Here is a 19,287-nt window from a genome sequence, read left to right as displayed (position 1 = left end):
GAATTACTGTTCACCGCTGTTCTAAATCCTGCTAAACTCACTCCCTAACTTACTCTTGCCTCCAGGTACCTACCAGCCTAATGAAGGAGCTTCCAGCTGTGAACCGTGTCCCGCAGGGACCTTCTGTATGCTCAACACCAGCATTCCAGAGCCCTGTGAGGTCTTCTCATACTGTCCTAATGGTAGTGTGGTACCGACCTTGTGTCCCAATGGGACATACACAAATGTCACAGGATTGTCTGATCCTAGTCAGTGTGAGCCATGTATCACTGGTAAGTCAAATGATCCTTTTTTCAGTATTTCATTCAGATTTATCCTGTGAAAAGTAACGAAATAAGAATTATTTTTGTATTCTGTTTTATATGTAATCTTTGAAATTTAAAGGGCTCTTCAGGCACAGTGTTATCTGTTCTTATGTTTATGCACACATTTATCTCTTTTATGTTTTTGGAAATTTCATATTTGATGTTTTTATTCATTGTATTTTTCTCAGGCTCAGCAATATCATTTGAATTCCTTTGAAGGTTATAAAGTATTGTCTGTCTGTCTGGCTATTTATCCATTTATCCATTTATTTATCCAGGGAAGTACTGTATAAATGGACGCATCACAGCAGACTGTGCTGCCGGCTACTTCTGTCTATCTGGAGTCGGTTCTGCCACTCCCAATGGGACGCTCTATCCCAATGGCACTCTGTGTCCATATGGCTATTACTGTCCAGAAGGTAAGCTGTGAAGTATGCGAATGGAAACAAGTTAACCACACACGAGATTTCAGTTATAGCTTTATCCTGTATTAATTTCTGTTCAAAGCTATGTATGCATATTGATCCGCAGAAACCTAAAGTGAGATTAAAGTCCATTTAAGAAAAGTAATGAAAGTAATTATTTGGTGCACAGAAAATATTAGGGTGTGTGCCAAAACTATTTAAACGGAAGTGTTTGCCCTGTGTGCAGAAATTAGTACTATGATTCTGACATTTCTATAGTGCAATAAAACCAAATGTTTCTAATGAAAAAAATGTGACTAAATAACTTATTACAATGTACGCATAAGTTACAAAATTTGTTTTTATAATGGGGATAGTGTGATAGTCTAGTGCTTGAAATGTTCTCTCATAGCGAACCAGTGTTCGATTTTCCACATGGGTACATGTGAAGTTCATTTCTGGTGTCCCCCAACATGATATTGCTGGAATATTGCAAAAAAACAGCATGAAACTAAACTCACTCAATCACTCACTGTTTTTACAAATGAACTTTCCTATCCACAGGTACAAAGATGCCAATGAAGTGTCCTGAGTCCCGATTCATAGACAAGGAAGGAGCCAAGAGTGCATCTGAGTGTGATGCATGTCCTGGAGGCCGAATATGTCCCCAGAATTCGACCATCTCCGAGCCTTGCCTTGCAGGGCACTACTGTCCAGTTGGTATGCCCATGGAGGTAAACACTAGAATTTACAAACACTTCGTAGTTACTGATTAAAGAAGAAAGTTGAAAGAAGCTGATATTTCCTTATCCTGACTTATGCTTATTGCTTATCTCCTTTCAAGTGGAAACTCCCTGAAGCAATTGTAAAATCACTCTCCATGAGTAGCTTCCCTTTGCTTTTCCCACCAAGATAGCACCACATGACCTGAGCCAAGCTCTCATCACTCTCTCCTTCATCACCCTACTGTAAGGATTGTGCAATCAAATTCATTTGTTAAGGAGTTTACCATCTTTTTTCATTATCTTCTCGAGCAAAAAATAACAGCATGGATAAATTGCTGAAGTTCACTTTAACACATGACTCTTAGGACTTGATATACTCTATACGGTACTCCATATAATGACACAGCTAATAGATAACTTGGTTGCATGATCAAAAGGCTGACGAGAACCTTTTTCTACTTTATTACTGACATCTTCAAGAAAAATGTATTCAATGAATGACTTGTTTAAATTTTAGAAAATGCTTCTAAAACTCTGAAGTTTGCTCACTTCATGATACAGTTCCAACCACCTTCCCACAAATCCCTCATCACACTTCGTCTTCATGCTGGAGGTCCAGGGTGTTATCCCGTCATGAATCAATCTTCCTTGCAGTCAGTGTTGGAAACTAGGCTCTCTGAATTACGTAACAGTTCACAAGGTTTCACTATTCATCATGACTTCATAGTAACCCATCTGTGGATCTTGCAATTTAAGCGGTGGTGGGGTAGCTAAGTGGCTAAAGTGTTCGCTCATCGCACCAAAGACCCGGGTTTGATTCCCCAGATGGCTACACTGTGTGAAGCCCATTTCTGGTGTTCCCTGCTGTGATATTGTTATACATTGTTATGTGATATTGAAATATAGCTAAAAGCAGAGTAAAACTAAACTCGCTCACTTACTTCTGCAATTAATGAATTTTGTTTTCAGGCCTGTCCTCCAACAACGTACAATGACGAAGAGGGGGGTAAGGATATCAGCTGGTGTAAGGCATGTCCCCCAGGGTACTTCTGTAATGAGTCTGGGATGGCTGACTACACCGTGAGTCCCTGCCCCCCAGGATACTACTGCATCAATGCTACTACAGGACCTGTCGCCTGTCCCAAGGGGACATACAGGTAGGGTGCTACACTGGGTGGTGGGGAAGTGTTTGTTCAGTGTTAGTTCCAGACCTGGGTTTGAATCTCCACATGGTGAAACCTGTTCTTGTCGTTCCTGAGTTTTATATTGTATGACATGACATTGATTGAAAAGTTGTAAAACCAAACCCACTCACTCTGTAAACATGAGCTTTCACAAACATCACAAACATCACAAACATCACAAACATCATAAATTTCGAAATTGTTTTCTGTGTGTATTGGCACTGATGACATGAAAACATTCGTTGAATTGTTTTAGAGATTTTTTAAAATTTGTTAAGGAGGGAGATGAATATTAATGTGTTCCAGAGATGAGATTGCTGCCGGATCCGTTGACGACTGCACCCTGTGCCCAGCAGGTTTCTACTGTCCAGATGAAAACATGACATACTCCGGAATACAGTGCGACCAGGGCTACTTCTGCGACTTTGGAGCTCAGAACCAAACCTTGTGTCATGGAGGTCAGAATGTTTCTTAAGATGATCTTGTTATAGAAATGTGCTTCTTTTATCATGAAAGATTATCTCAGACTAGAGAGCATTGAACAAACCAGCTGTTATTGTGACTTGCCAGACAGATTGGTCATGATATCAAGTTGATATTCTGTTTTGTTGATATACTATTTTGTTGAAACATTACCATAAATATAAACATGAACTTACTAGAATATAATCAATAGAAATTGTTTAAAGTGCTAAGAAATCCAATATGTCTGTTCATAATTGCCATTGTACATGCTTACTCTTGTAATTTAACACAAACCAAACGAATGTATTGTACAGGTTATTCTACCACACTTCAGTAAATGTTGGATTCTGATTGGTTAATCGAAGTCAATCAGAGGTATATAATCACGTTATGTACCTTTGATTTTCCAACACTGTGTGATTTTTTTTTAAATCTTACTAACGTGGATATGGTAGAATGGAGATGTATGTATTGTGTTGGAAAATCAGAGATATAAAACAAAATTATGATAGTTCTAAATCTTTCATTTAAGACCTCGTGCTATGTGTTCAGTTTTAAATCAAATTTAGAGCTAATATAATTTTGTTATATACCTCTGATTTTCCAAAACAGTATGTTTATCTCCTAAGGATTTAATGTTAATTAGATTTACTCCTTCCATTCACAATACCAATACAAGAGTGTCATTGTTTCCAAGGATTCCAAATAAACTGGTCAAGAAAGTGTTTAAACTTGTGACATTTTTCCAGGGTATTACTGCAACATGTCTATGACTATGAAGCCATGCCCCCCTGGGTACTACTGTCCTAACGGCTCCAGCTCCCCCCTGCCCTGCCCCCAGGGACATTACTGTGGCTCACAGAATGATTGCAACATGACAGATGCTGGTGAGAATTGATGGAGATGCAGTTATCTTTAATATCCCTCAAATACACTACAAACTCACTATACAACATTTATTTCAATATGGGTTTTTATCTCAGGGTGTTAAAGTATTTAACATGTAATATTTCACCTTTTCTCACCTCAATTTTGTGTTGCTGTGAGCTAACAGGACCTTGTTCCTTTAGGTGCTATTGAGCCAAAGAAGTGTCCTCTGGGCTTCAAGGAATTTGATGGATCACCACGTCAGACCTTTGAAGACACATGCGAACCTTGCAAACCAGGCACGTTTGGAGCTCATGAACATCGTGCTGTATGTGATATTTGTCGGGCAGGAGTTGTCTGCCTTGCTGAAGCCACAACAGACAGACCGGTGTACAATGACAGTGCACTAGCAGTCGCCATCGGTTTCCCAGCAACCAACTCTTATCCCTGTCCACCAGGTAAAGTAGCCATTTTGTGTAGGACTGTTCAAGAAGAACCTTTGTGTATATCTGTTATGGAATATGCTCTATTAACTGCAATACTTTTTAAAGGCTTGTCAAAAGCCAAAAAATAAGCACTAATAAGCACTCAGTCTCCCACTCACTCACTCACTCACTCACTCACTCACTCACTCACTCAGTATTTGTTTTTCCAAACAGGTTACTATTGCCCTGCTGGCAGCTTTGCACCGTCGCCTTGCCGCCCAGGAACCTTCCAACCTGATCAAGAGGCAGGAAGTGTGTATGACTGCCGAGCATGCCCAGTGAATCACTTCAACAACCTGGAAGCGCAGACAGGCTGCTTTACTTGTGGAGGCGAGGCAACCCAGGTGAACGTAGGATCTACGTACTGTGACTGTACTGGAGCTGGGCGGGACTTCCAGGTGAGACAATCATGGCGTACTTATGAGCAATTACCTGAAAATATTTCAAGTTGAACTGCTGTTGAAATGACATCTGTGTTTATGTGCATTGTATTTTGTTGCGTTTTTAACACTGCTGTCATATTGCACCTAAATGGCATCAGTCTGCAAGTAATTGAGGCAATCCAGACTGCATAAGCATCCACATAATTCGGATACAAGGAGATGTGTTAACCAAGTTAGCGTGCATGTACACCTGATCCCATTAGTTGCCTTTTACGACAAGCATGAGTAGCTGAAGACCAGTTCTAATCCCAATCTTCACAGGATTTTCCAAACTTGTATCATTAGAGCTTTCATCTAGATGCAACTTGCACTGAGCATTTTTCCCCAAAATGGGAGTAATGACAACAGACTGAAAAAGCATGGCAGCTTAAATGACCTTCTGGGAGTGGTGATACAGTACCTCCATGGGTAAACACAGAGTTCTGTATTAAATATGTACTGGCTGTTGCAGCCCAGTGACCGAACATGCCCCTGTAAAGCTGGATACCTGCAAGAAGATGGCCTTCAGGACTGTACCAAGCAAGTGTACGACCTGTGTGTTGAAGGGACTTACAGAACACAGACCGGTCAGTGCCTCACAGAGACTCAATGGCAGACCTACTGCAGCGAAAAGGTTGGTATGCAGATAGACAATGGACCATGCAACCTGCAAGAATGTTCACCCCATACATGTAATGTAAATGCAGACACAATTTTGCCCTTTTCACTCTGTTGATATATTTGCTCGCGGGGGAAAATATCCATGGTTGCAGGAGGGATGTATGTAAACAAGGCTTAAAATGTTCTGGATCTGTGTTCCCCATAACGCATATATGTATGATTTTCATAGACCTAAGTTTGTTTTTGAACATTGATAAAAGCGTCATAAAAAGTAAAATCACCTGGTATCCTTGATAGTTTTGTGTAGGATAGGAAACATTTAACACGTTCAAACTTTTGATGAATTGTTGCTTTGTAGGTGTGTGATGGTGTGACCAACTACCGTGGCTTTGACAGGACCCTAGGGCTGTGCCTGTGTAGGTCTGATGATCTGGAGGTCTTGTGTAACCTTGAGTGTCGGCGAGCTCAGCGAAATAGGATCAAGTTCATCTGTGCAGAAAAGCCACTGGAGACCCACATAGAGCTAAGGCGTGCAAACGGATCTTTAATAGTAAGAAGCTCACACATATTCACTGACATTGCATCACATTCGATTGAGTTGGTTGGGTGGTTGGCTGGTTTGTTGTTTATTGCCACCCTCAGCAATATTCCAGCTATGTGGCAGTAGTCGAGTATGGGCCAGACAATCTAGTGACCAACAGTATGAACATCATTGTAGCCGTTATCCAGTGAGGTGTCAACAAAGTCAGCAAGCCTAACCACCTGATCCAATTAGTTGCCTCTTACAACAAGCATGGGTTTTCTGAAGATCAGTTCTGTGTCACATCTTTATGGGTTGCATTTGACTGAGAAAAGTCTATACACATACAAAACATTCGTCATCCCATCCTTTTTGGTGCATGGTTACCTATCGGTTTAATGAAAATATGTTAGTGATTGTACATGTGAATCCTGTTGACTTTACTGCCTTCTCACTAATTATTACCATGTGGACCCGTGAAGGTCCCGGGGTAGAATAGGCCTTCAGCAACCCATGCTTGCCATAAAAGGTGACTATGCTTGTCGTAAGAGGCGACTAACGGGATCGGGTGGTCAGACTAGCTGACTTGGTTGACACATGTCATCGATTCCCCATTGCGCAGATCGATGCTCATGTTATTGATCACTGGATTGTCTGGTCCAGACTCGATTATTTACAGACCGTCGCCATATAGCTGGAATATTGCTAAGTGCGACGTAAAACTAAACTCACTCACTCGCTATTACCATGTGTTTGGGAATATATATTCACACTCTGTTCTATATTCAAGAGCCAGATTCCATCAAAGAACCTGCTGACGGCCATCAATACTCGTAATGCTATCACAGAGGACCAGTGTGACAACCTTGATGGTACTGAAATTCCCATTCACATCACTGAAATGAGTGAGACTGGTTTCCTTGGTGTTTACGAACCTGACCCTGTGCAGCTCTACAACTGGGTTGACAGCCACACCAAAGGTGACTACACCGGCAACATCACACAGGACACCGACTACAACACAGCCATACTTGGACGTCGACGTCTACTCGCAACCTCATCTGTCAACAACTCGCTGTTCACTGGTGTTTCCAACCCAACTGTCTGTCTGACCTTTGGAGAGATCATGTTCTTCTATGTGACCAATGACCACTATCCAGTTTATGACAGGTTGGGATGTTTTCCATTTATCTTTACTTCTTTGATACACTGAGGGACGGTCGGGTAGCCTAGTGGCTAACACATTCTGTCATCATGTTCCCGACATGGTAACAGTGTGTGAAGGGGCAGTGGGCTAACGTAGTGGTTAAATCACTCGCTCGTCACACCAAAGACCCAGGTTTGATTCCCCACATGGGTACAATGTGTGAAGTCCATTTTCTGGTGTCCCCCAGCTGTGATATTGCTTGACTATTGCTAAAAGCGGTGTACAACTAAACTCACTCACTACAATGTGTGAAGCCCATTTCTGGTGTCCTCTATCATGATACTGTTGGAATATAACTAAAGTTATGTTATAAAACTAAACTCTGTCCCCTATTGTGATATTGCAGAAATATTACTTAAAGTGGTGTAATACCATGTTCTCTCACTCCCTTTGGCCTTTCTTCCATCATAAAGCCATCATGCCAGGCTGTATGACTGATGTACCATTAAAAGTGGTACTAAACCAACCTCACTCCCACATTACAGGAATAACCTGTACAATACCAACTCCGACTTTGACTATGGAGGTTTCCGAGCACTAATCGAAGCCCAAGCTCAACTTTCGACGGCAACGACCCTTTTTGCATACAAATTCACTGAGCCTGGTGTATATGTCTTCTACCTCAGCTCCAACTCTGACAAGAAAATGGTGAGTACAGAATACCAACTTTCTCATCTAGTTGTTAACAAGTGCAGCAGTGGAGGCAAGGTAGCCCAGCAGTGAAAGTGTTTGCTCGTCACACTTAAGACTCAGGCTTGATACCCAACTTGTGTACTGTGTGTAAAGCCAATTTCTGGTTTTCCACACAGTGACATTGGCAGACTATCAAAACATAAAACCATACTCACTCACTCACTTTGCCTTCCAGTACATCCGTGTGATGGCTAGGGATGCACAGTGCACTGAGGATGGTCCCTTCTTCCCGACCACATCCCGATACATCATCCAGAATGGAATCTCAGTGTCACAAGACATCCTCAAGGCCCCTGATTGGACAATTATCTTCATTTTGCTCGGAGCAGCATTTCTTGTCATGGTTCTCATGGTCATACTACTGGTAAGAAAACTAGTTCACATGTGCAACACCCCTAATTCAAAAAGGTTAGTGTAAACATGAAATATATGGATATCTCCAAAATACTTTCAGCTGCTAAAGTCTGGGCACCAACACATTTTACCTTCTATCATTTCAGTCCATTGCAGCCAATGACAATCAATACAAATACATTTACAAGAGGCTCTTCTTCTGTCTTGAGTGATGTTGGATTTTACACTGTTAATATTTCTTCAGGTGACTGCTCTGCTAGTTCAAATCACATTGTTGTGTTCTGCAGGTTCTCTTCAGGAAATATGGTTGGACAAAGACATCCTACCTCTTCCCTTTCTATCGACATCTGGCTCAGCACTTCAACTTTGATGACTATGCCAGCAAGGGCTCCACTGTTCACCCAGTAAAGAAGTACCACAGAAACTTCCAGGCACTTACATCTGGTCAGCCAGACATGGGTTCGCACACAGCCATCTTGGATGGTAGGAGCATCTTATGATCAATATTGTGTTAAATTATATACAGTTGGTTTAAAATATCAGTTACCAGTTTTAATTTCACAGGATTCAGGACCAGCAAGGCAATTTTCTGTCACTTTTGATAGAACAGATCCCACATATCTGGAAGGGAATGAAACAAATTACATTTCATTACAAAACTCATAAATGCTTTTCATTAAAGACAAGGAAAATCTTTTCCAAAATATGGCAAGCATTCGAGGAGGGTCAATAATTTTTTGTATGTTAGTGCATTAATTAGTGAGTCTGACCCTCCCACCACTGTAAAAAATAACTTTAATTTAAGCTGTTCTTCTTCTATTGTATTGTAAAGGGTAATGAAGGAATAATTACAAGTAAACTATTTAATGGTCTCATTCCAGCTTCAGCAGTGGAAGTGAAGAATGACGAATTCTGGGACTATGATAGACAAGTTGACCTGGAATCATTCAGTGTGAAAACTCTCTATGACACCCTGTCAAAACAGTCAAGGAGTGTCACCCAGACAATTGGCAAACACAAGGATGAGATGAAACAGTCCTACCAAAGAATGGCGAATCAGAGTGAATCTCTCAAAGGCTTGTGGGCTGCCAAGATGAATCTGTCAGGAAAGAGTAGTCTGGCAACACAGGAAGATCTGGCCAGCTATGAGACCAAGTTGGAGGATTTGGAGATTGAGCTTGAGAGGAGAAAGGAAGTGGGCAGACGCTTTGCTGCCATCTTGGAACAGCAGACGACACTCATGACAGATGATGAGAAAGGGCGGGAAAACCACCAGGTAATAAATCTTGCAGCAGAAGAACTCTGGCAAAGAATTGGTATGTAAGACAATCCAAATGATTTTAATGATGCCAGTGATGTTGTTGCCACATTATTATTAGTTTTATGTCACTACTGCGTGGAGAGGTTGTGGGATAGCCAAGTGGTTATTGCCGTAGCTCGTCATGCCAAAAGCCTGGGTTTGGTTCCCAACATGGGTACATTGTGTCAGGCCCATTTCTGGTATGGCCTGCTGTGACATTGCTGGAATATTGCTAAAATCAATGTAAAACTAAATTCATTCACTCAGACACGGCCAACTTCTTATCACATGTGTAGACCAACTTTTGCATGATGTTTATTAATTTCCTGGTTTTGTTAATTTTATTATTTTCCATATCTCGTCAGCTAATGCCATACAACTTTTCCATAGGTGAATTATCAAGCATGTCTGAGAGAAGGTACACGTCTCCTGATGGATCATGCCAGCAGAATACAGAGAGGGCACCTGCAGGGCGAGGGGGAGGCAATGGAAGAGCTGCACAATGCAGTGGACAAAAGAGTCACTCTGCTGCTGCAGAAAATGTCTGCTGAGGTCCAAGCAGAGTGTCAGAGAATTGGAGCCTGGGGTATTCTGGGACAGGGAACTGGAGGACAGATCTTACAGTCAGGATCGCAGGAACCCATGAATAGGAATGCTCTGATTGGTCAGTTGAAATTATCATGTTATCAAAAGTTCATGTGTATAAAAAAATTAACAGATTAAATATTCATGTCTTGAAGTTCGGAGTTGTGATGAGTTAATGAAGGATTTACAGTGAAGCAGACATAATTGTATCATGTCTTGAGACCCAATTAGATTGAAGTTTAAATTGTTCTTAATTATTATTTTTTTAATTTTATTCTAGGTTCTAACCAGTCCATCAAGGCATCAAACCTTCTTCAGTTTGACTCGAAGACTGGTTTGATCCGTCCCAAGCCTGGTACTCGTATGCTGTTAGCAGATGGCACTGTGATGGAGATACCACCAGACTATTTCCTGCATCCACAAACTGGCCGGGTTATGCCCATACAGGGCAATGTTGCATATGACCCAATCACAACACGACTGGTCTTTGTAGTTGATTCAGCCACTGGTACGTAATCCTTGTAACAAAAACATGATAGCTGGTTCTCCAAAAATTATGAAAATGTTAGGATATCAGGCAAATAATCGTGCGTATGCAGATATCTTACTTTCTTATTACTCAGCAACTTCTAAAATGCCGATCAAACAGAGGAAATAATTTGTTAGAAGTAATTAAATCAGTACCAATATGCATATTACAAAGGAAAGATAAGGTATATATGAGTGTTATAATATCATAAATAAGCAGGATGATGCTTGTCTCCTAACAATTCTTTCACAAATCCAGGCGAATCTGCTCTATCAGAGGAGCCATACATCCCATACGTGCCCTACCCAACCAACCCCCACACTGGTGAACCAGTCAAGACCAAACTGCAGCCACTCGAGAACAAGAGTGACCTTCGACATGGAGCAGCCATCTCAGACCCAGCCTGTGGCCTGAAGGTGCCCATACTAGGAATGACCATTCATCCCAAGACTGGACTTGTGCTTCCGATTGGTGGAATCCACACAGATCCAGTCACAGGACTGCCAATACCCATTGAAATCGGCTCCATAATGGTGGACCCTAATGGAGGACAACCTGTACCGATCCTCTCTGTTGCTATCGACCAAGAAACAGGTAAATCCTACTGCACTGAGCAGAACAGGTCTCAGAACTCCATACAAAACTAAGTCAAGGATTTGTAGGTTACCGGTATGTTTGACAGACAGACATGCTAACTTAACAATCACAGGACCTGTAAGTCTCATGAAGCATTACTCCCAGTTCCCAGCTCCCATTGCATACACCAGCTTGCAGTATGCAAGACAGCTCCAAGCTTGCATCCAATACCATGATACTACCAAATTCAAGGGTGTAATAAACATACAATGGCACCAAGGTTTTCAGTGATTCCATGAAGCAAATATGGCTAAGTTTTGATCTATCACTATTTTAATCATTGTCACTACAGGAGTGGTTGTACCTGTTGGAGGAACAAAGGCAGGCGAACATGGAGAAATTCCAATCGTATCTGGAGACTCATTTGTGGATTCCCTCAGTGGGAAGCTTGTGCGGATCCATAGTGGCTACTTGCGTGATGTGGTGGTGCTGCCCTCTGCTGGTGGCTATCAGTCGCTGCTTGACTCAAGTGTTTTGGCTATTGAGGCTCGTGTGCAGGATGCATTGCGGGAATACAAGGATGCTGTGTACGCTGCAGGTAGGACAGTATGTCATCATATTGCATGGTATTCCTGACATGATGAAGCATTCTAATTGTTGGACAACATTACATTGTATTCTTGGATGAAGGGATTTGATTTTATGGTAGGTCAATTTCACATTATATTCCTGACATATTGAATCATTTAATAGTTGGACAAAATTACATTGTATTGGATGATGAAGTGATTTTATGGTAGGCCAATATCACATTATATACCTGACATAATGAATCATTTAATAGTTGGACAAAATTACATTGTGTTGGATGATGAAGTGATTTTGTGGTAGGTCAATATCACATTATATTCCTGACATAATGAATCATTTTAGTAGCTGGACAAAATTACATGGTATTGGATGATGAAGTGGTTTTGTGGTAGGTCAATATCACATTATATACCTGACACAATGAATCATTTAATAGTTGGACAAAATTACATTGTACTGGATGATGAAGTGATTTTGTGGTAGGTCAATATCACATTATATTCCTGGGATAATGAAACGGTCTGATGGTAGGCCAATATTGTAATATGTTCCAGAGTAGCTGAAGGTACCTACTGCTTCTTGTAGTAATGAAGTGTCCTGATGGGAGGACAATATTGTATTGTCCTGCGATAACAAGGAATTAGTCCTAACAAGTCATCATGTAAATTCCTCATTTAAAATTTTCTGTTATGTTTCAGGCCAGGAGAACAGCAACGTCAGTGTTCGGCATGAGGAAGCATCTCTGGATGCCGCTGTGAAGGAGCTGGAGAGAGCCAGAAACAGAATGAAGTCTCATCTGCTTAGATCTCAGCATGACGTTGCACGCCGTATGGAAAAGGCTACCATCTTGGCAACTACTGGAGGATGTCCTGGTAAGTAAAACTCCAAAACTTTACTCAGGTGGTGGGGTAGCATGATGGGTAAAGGTTCACTCATCACGCTGAAGACCTAGGTTCGATTCCCAACATGCATACAGAGTGCAAAGCCCATTTTCTTGTGTCCATCTCCATGATATTGCTAGAATATAGCTAAAAGAGGCATAAGTTCATACCCAATCACTCCAAAGCTTTATTAATAAAATTGTTATAGGATTTGTAATTTTTTAATGTATGTTTGTGAGAATAATTCCCAACTGTTGATATGGTAAACTCACACATATTCATGCAAAGAGTGAAATGACTGTGAATCTGTTTTCAACAGTACTTCAACTAAATCACAAACGGATTGTGATAGAGAACTGGGCCATTTTCGGGATTATTTCTCAATTTAGAATGGCCCACTACCCTTGTATCAATAGTAAACATTTTGTTCTCATGTGCAAAATGGCCCATGGCTCCTGTCCTTCCCAATCACTGATCACAGTGTTGATACTTAATGTTAGAAGGGAACCATATTGACACAGATCTTTCAGTCAGGTTGGTTTAAAGCAAAATGTGGACATAAATATTAAATAGGCAAAAATGTATGTGACAGGGTATATTATGCACCAGTAAATGCAGCCCCACAGGGCTACCTTTGGCCCCTTTATATGTTGTTTACCTGCTTCATTTCTGTCTCTACAGGTATGTACGAGTTCTCCAAGACAGGGCAGCTACTGCCAATACTGATTGGTACAACAATGATGGACCCTGCAGGCTCTAATCACCGAGTTCCAATACTTGGTGCGTCAAAACAACAACACACAGGCAGGGTTATTCCCCTGGGAGGCACAATGGAGGACCCTGAAGGTGGAGGTGAGATATTCCCATGTAGCAGAACCTTGCTTGTAGTTGGCAGCATATTAAAAACAGCTTTGTCCGATATTCGTGTTGAAGATGACTTCTTTATTTGAATTAACCGTAAGGTTTATGAAGAGAAGAGACTCTTGTGGTGAAGCACTCTTAATAATTAAAGCTTTTAACATATGCTTTTAAATCAGTATGGTTTATTCATTCCAGCAGGTGATGTATGACATTCCTTCTCAATGTTCTTGTAGGTCTTGTCCCAATCAACATTGGGCGTAAAGCAGTGGATCCTGTCACAGGGGACTTAAGTCCTGTCATTGGTGTAAGAGTAAACCCTGAAAACAAGATGGTTATTCCTGTTACCTTGGCAACAGGAGGCCACAGGAAGAAGAAACCACCACCAGGTGCTCTTGCTCTGCTAGAGGAGGAGATCATTGCAAGACGTGGCTACTGGAGAAGGCAACGACAGAAGGAACATGAACTCACTCAGAAGGAACATACACTGACTCAGCAACTCTTGTTTGAATTGAACACAGTGTCTACTAAAAACCTACAACGTGTCCTAGAAGATGTTGATGCTCTTTCACATCAACTGAATGAAAATGCCAAACGTGAAGTTCAGCGCCGTGGAGCATCACAGCAAGACTACTCTACAGTGATCCCATCTGAAATCATAAGCATCTTAACAGAGGCAGACAATTTGGAACGAGAACACGAAGAAGCACATGTCGTGGCCCATGTCAAATACACAGACACAGTTCGAAAGTTCTTCAGCAAACTGCAGCAGGAGGAGACGAGATACAGAGACAGGATGGATGATTTGGATGGTGCCATGAACCCTGAGGCAGAGACCACAGCTCTGCAACGCTACCACCAAGGGAAGGCCCGACTCCAGGGTGAGCTGCGGGACCAGATCACCAACAAACTAGAAGGCCTGGATGAGGAGCACTCCTCTCTGGAATATGCCAGACAGAAGTCGGAGCTCTGCTGTGAGGAGGCAAAAGTTGTGATCACAAGGAGTGCCCTGCTGGCCGGGGACTATGACTCTCAGCTGAGTGGCGTTTATGGAGACTCTGAAGAGACATCTAGTGACTCAGAACTGATCCCTCTCATCAGGCAGCTCATAGCCATGTTAGAATCTGGAGGTCCTTTCTACCTGTCCCCAGAACTTCTCAATCTTATTAAGGTTGGAGCTGGTGGATCAAATACCAACATTACAAACCTCAACATTAATCATGCAGCAGCAGGCACTGGTGGTCGTGGTCAAGGTCAAGGTCAAGGTGGACAACATCAAGGTGGACAAGGGCAACCTCCACATCCAGGTCGTGTTGAGTCACAGCTTGTGAAGAGTTCAGCTGGAACCTCCAGTGGAGACACTCAGACTGATTCATCAGTTGTGGCTGTCATTGGTGACCCCAGCAAACTGAAGAGCTCTGGAACCCTTAGCGAGGAGGAGAAGAGACAGCAGGAAAAATATCTGTTTGAGAAACAAGCTTATGAGGCAGCTCAGTTGGAAAACAAACTCAAAACAGAGGAAATTGACAGACTAAACAAGCTTTTGGATGAATATGACATGAAGAAACAGGAAATGCTAGAAGAGGTATCAGAAGACCTCAAGAAGAAGATGTCACATGTTAAATCTGACCACGACAAAGAAAGACTTATAATTGACCATGCTGGCAACATACAGAAGCTCAGTGATTCATTTGACAAATCCAAGCAGCAAGAGCTGGCCAACCTGAGGAAGAAACTGGCAGATCTTAGACGACAACGGAAGAAAGAGCTCTATAGACAACACATGATGGAAGCTAAGAACCAAGGAATTCCTTCTGAGAGTGTCCCAGCACAGCATGTCAAGTCTTTTGAGGACATGGTAAAGGAAATGATGAAGACTCAACGGGAACAGGAACAATTGAGGGTCGAACTACAGAAGGCCACAACTGCTACAGCTGAGGAGGAACCTCTCATGGATGATGAGTTTGAAAAGTGGGTGAACTCACTTGACTTAACCCAGGAGCAGAAGGATGCCATGTTGAAGTCGTTTAGGGAGAGGAAGACAAATCTAAACCTTGCAGCCAAGTCACTGTTTGACAAGCTGCAGCACAGAAAGGGTCGGGAACAGGTGCAGCAGCCAAGCAATGAAGAACTCAAAGATCTGTCAGAGGAGGACAAGAAGCAGCTTCTGCAAGCTATGGAATCTCAGAACGAGGCTGACAGACTTAGAGAAGAATCTAGTCTACTAAAGGCTTGGAAAAAATATGAAAAGGTTTGTACATTGCTGAGAGTAGTACATGAAAAGAGGAGGAACTTTTGGAAAACATGTTGATTGTTTTTTTCTGGTGCCAACAATTGAGGTTCAACTTTAAGATGAGCTTGATTTGTTTGGAATGAATTAATTGTAAAATATACTAAGATAATCAGCTGCCTTCTAATTAAAATCAGCCAGGTTTGCATCCTGTCTCTCCTGAAGTCAGATTATCATGACATTGTTAAAGCTCAGCAAGAATAGAGTTTGACATCTTTTCTAAAATGTTTCTTTGAGATTGATCTTTGCATTTTAGGAACAGCAACAGAAAGCTCAAGAGCAGGCTCTTCGTGAGATGCTAAGGAACACAACTGCTACTGAGCGTGACAGAATTATGTCCCAGTTCCATGATGAAGTCCACCGCATGGAGGCCAGGCACCAAGACCAGCGCAGTGGTGCCAATGACAAACTCATGGCCAAGATTGCTGCACGGAAGCGCATGAAAGAGCAGCTTGCCAAGGACCAGGCAGTGGCCTCTGAACTGGACAGGATCACCAAGGCTCATGTATGATTTACATTGCTTTTGGGGAATACATCATGATCATCATTTACTGATTAAAAGAATTCTGGATTCTTTTTCATTATGGTCTTACCTTCAGAGCTTTGTGTTTCACGTATATATATATAATGGCTGGATGGACTAACATGTTGTGTGTGCTTACCGGTTAGGATTGATTTCTAAAATGACAATCTGAGAAAGTGGAAACATGGTTGCCCTGTGATTTAAGTGTTTGCATGTCACATTTCATGCCCAAAATGGCTGAAGTATACTCTGCTGTACGTCTGCTGAATTTTTGTTATACCCATTTACACAGTTTTACTAAAGAAAATAGATATCCTTGCTGTCCAGGTGTCCGGTGGCAATGCTGAAGCTGCTGAGGTGATTACAGCTGTCAGTGACAAACTGAATGGGGACAAGATGACGTCTGAGCAGCAGAGTCTGATTGAAGCTCAGATGGAGAAACAAGCAGTGCTGGAGACTCTTCAACGAGAAGAGGATCGCAAGATGAACAATGCCCTTGATGACGAGATGTACAACAATTCAAAGAACATGGATCGCCAGATTGATGAGCAGAAGAAACTGGTGTGTGGCTGTCTGTTACCTTCAGTGTGGTGGCCAAAAAAAAATCATTCACTCACTCATTTCATCAAGAATTTCTCTTCCTCCCTGTGATCCATGCCCTCATACATCCTGCCATCAATCATGTCCCATCACCACCTTGCTACAACCCTCTTCTGCACCTCACACCACCTCATCTCACCCAGGTAACTTGATCCCACCATGATATTGCTGGAATAACACTAAAAGCATCGTAAAACCATACTTACTCGCTCACCCAAAACAATTCCTACACCTAGCCCCAACCATACATTCACTTCCTTCACCATACAGTTGCTTCTTTTCGGCAAATCCCGAGGGATGAAATGACTATTGAAACTTGTGAAAATAAAGAGAGCTTCTGCTTTCTGAAATGTGCACGTGCACACGCCTTTCTCAAAAAGCTGTATCCGCCTCTGGTTACCCCACATTCACTCACTTCCCAACTATTATGCCGCAGGCACTGGATGCCCTGAAGGAGAAGCAGGAGAGAGAGCTGGCCCTCAAAGGTGGCAGTCTGTCTGAGGCCGAGATGCAGAAACTACTAGGCAAACACCACAAGGAACTGGAGGCCATCGAGCGCAACCTTGAGTCTGAGAGGAACCGACAGAAGAAGGCACTGATGGACAAGGTTGGTACTTCACACTTGAACCAAAGATTTCATGTCTATCACATGCACCTTGTACCTTAAACCTTCAAATTTTTCTTGACATCATAGCATAGCAACAATGCTGACATGATGGTGACTTTAACAAATCTTCAGTGAAGCAATAGTTGGTGGGGACTGTATTCACATTGTATCAAGTGCATTTGAAGTTATTGTTGCATTTTATGTGTCTCTCTCTTTGCTTGATGCGTAGCTTAATTACATTGAGATAATGTTTCTAGTTAATGTCTGTCCCTTGCCTGCATTAACTTACATTGTTACTGCAAGTTTTCTAGTCCGGCCCTGCTCTTGAGAAGAGCTCATGTTTTGTTTGTTCCCAGATTGCCCTGCGTCGGCAGCAGAAGATGCAACAACTAAAGCAGAAGCAGGACCTGGAGATGTCAGAAGAACTTGTTCGTCAGCAGCAGGACAGAGACAAACTCAATGAGATCATCGCCAAGGATGTCGAGGGACGTGCCCTCAAGGACTCAGTAAAGGTAACATTCTTAATATGTAAACAAACATGAACAAAGAACTTGAACATAAGAACATACACAAGTTATCAGTACAGGACTATCTGGTATAGGTGAGCTTCAGAACCATGGTTGGGGCACAGTACCTGTGTCAAGCTGCTTCTCTTAAACCTGTGGTCATGGCTTCATGGCTGTGATATTGTTTTTTTGGGTTTTTTTCAGTACTATATCAGTGTTTGCATGTTTTCACTAAATTCAGCTCACATTAAAATGACGCACCATTATGTACTACACAAAAGTTAGGGAATCATCTAATCCTTTCAGATTTCTTCTAACTGTGACGTCATTAATTGTCGTTCTTGTCGTGACTAACATGATCGGATGATCAGGCTAGCTTACTTTGTTGACACAAGACTTGTCGCAGGATTGTCTGGTCGAGCTTTGATTATATACAGACCTCCACCATACAGCTGTAATTGCTGAGTGCAGTGTTAAACAGCAAGCAAACAAAACAAAATGTCATGCCATGACTGAAAGTTTCAGTTATAAAGAATCAGGTGTTCTTGGGAATATTATCAAACTGAAATACTGTTAAGAGTAACTCAGATATGATTACACATCAATAAGATAATTGGCAAATAATTGTACATGTGATGAGGATATTGTTGTGTTTAGGGCAAGGACGGTCAGGCGGCAGAGAACATGATCTACACAGTTCTGAGACAGAGACACATGAAAGAAGCCATCCACCTGGAGGAACAACTGGCTCAGGAGCGTGATGCTGCTCTGAAACGTGCCCTGGTGGAGGTCCAGGAAACTAGACAAGCCGAAAGAGACAAACTCACATCAGCATTTGAACAGGTAGAGTAGATGAACATGTTCGCCAAGATACAGTTATGTATTGGGAATTCCGTAGGGGAACCAGAGTACTGAATGAATCTCAAGTTAATTAATTTCATTAGGTAAGAATGGGATGAGTATTGGTGATATAACTGAGTACAGCGTGGGAAAAGGGAGACTACTCTTGCTGAGTAATTTCTCTTCAGGGAACTGAAAAATGAGTCTGTTTTTCCACTTAACCGTCAAAAGGAGAAAGGAGATAAGCAATTAGGATAAGTATGAAATATCGATTTTATTATACAGGTAGTATACAAGTGGAAGTGTTGCTTGGTCCATCTTGTGTAATTGTCATAGACATTCAGTGTGT

At 41.9% G+C, this 19,287-nt stretch overlaps 1 protein-coding gene across 1 annotated transcript in view; it reads left to right on the top strand.

Annotated features, from left to right (window-relative positions):
- LOC137298680 (uncharacterized) overlaps positions 1–19,287 on the top strand; it is a 146,537-nt gene that overhangs the window by 117,854 nt on the left and 9,396 nt on the right. The window contains exons 104-130 of the mRNA XM_067830962.1: positions 66–272; positions 584–724; positions 1,274–1,443; positions 2,404–2,591; positions 2,925–3,076; positions 3,833–3,970; positions 4,154–4,408; positions 4,610–4,833; positions 5,330–5,491; positions 5,837–6,028; positions 6,789–7,168; positions 7,691–7,853; positions 8,074–8,262; positions 8,540–8,735; positions 9,134–9,528; positions 9,943–10,216; positions 10,418–10,645; positions 10,925–11,260; positions 11,595–11,840; positions 12,532–12,705; positions 13,396–13,566; positions 13,809–15,823; positions 16,119–16,367; positions 16,713–16,946; positions 17,422–17,592; positions 17,949–18,104; positions 18,756–18,941. Of these exons, the coding sequence (XP_067687063.1) occupies positions 66–272; positions 584–724; positions 1,274–1,443; positions 2,404–2,591; positions 2,925–3,076; positions 3,833–3,970; positions 4,154–4,408; positions 4,610–4,833; positions 5,330–5,491; positions 5,837–6,028; positions 6,789–7,168; positions 7,691–7,853; positions 8,074–8,262; positions 8,540–8,735; positions 9,134–9,528; positions 9,943–10,216; positions 10,418–10,645; positions 10,925–11,260; positions 11,595–11,840; positions 12,532–12,705; positions 13,396–13,566; positions 13,809–15,823; positions 16,119–16,367; positions 16,713–16,946; positions 17,422–17,592; positions 17,949–18,104; positions 18,756–18,941 (7,592 nt within the window). The remainder of the gene's footprint in view (positions 1–65; positions 273–583; positions 725–1,273; positions 1,444–2,403; positions 2,592–2,924; positions 3,077–3,832; positions 3,971–4,153; positions 4,409–4,609; positions 4,834–5,329; positions 5,492–5,836; positions 6,029–6,788; positions 7,169–7,690; positions 7,854–8,073; positions 8,263–8,539; positions 8,736–9,133; positions 9,529–9,942; positions 10,217–10,417; positions 10,646–10,924; positions 11,261–11,594; positions 11,841–12,531; positions 12,706–13,395; positions 13,567–13,808; positions 15,824–16,118; positions 16,368–16,712; positions 16,947–17,421; positions 17,593–17,948; positions 18,105–18,755; positions 18,942–19,287) is intronic.

This window comes from Haliotis asinina, chromosome 10 (genome assembly GCF_037392515.1).
Source record: "Haliotis asinina isolate JCU_RB_2024 chromosome 10, JCU_Hal_asi_v2, whole genome shotgun sequence".
Taxonomy (NCBI): domain Eukaryota; kingdom Metazoa; phylum Mollusca; class Gastropoda; order Lepetellida; family Haliotidae; genus Haliotis; species Haliotis asinina.
Note: the sequence above shows the minus strand (reverse complement) of the source record. Positions and strands in the feature narration are given on the sequence as shown.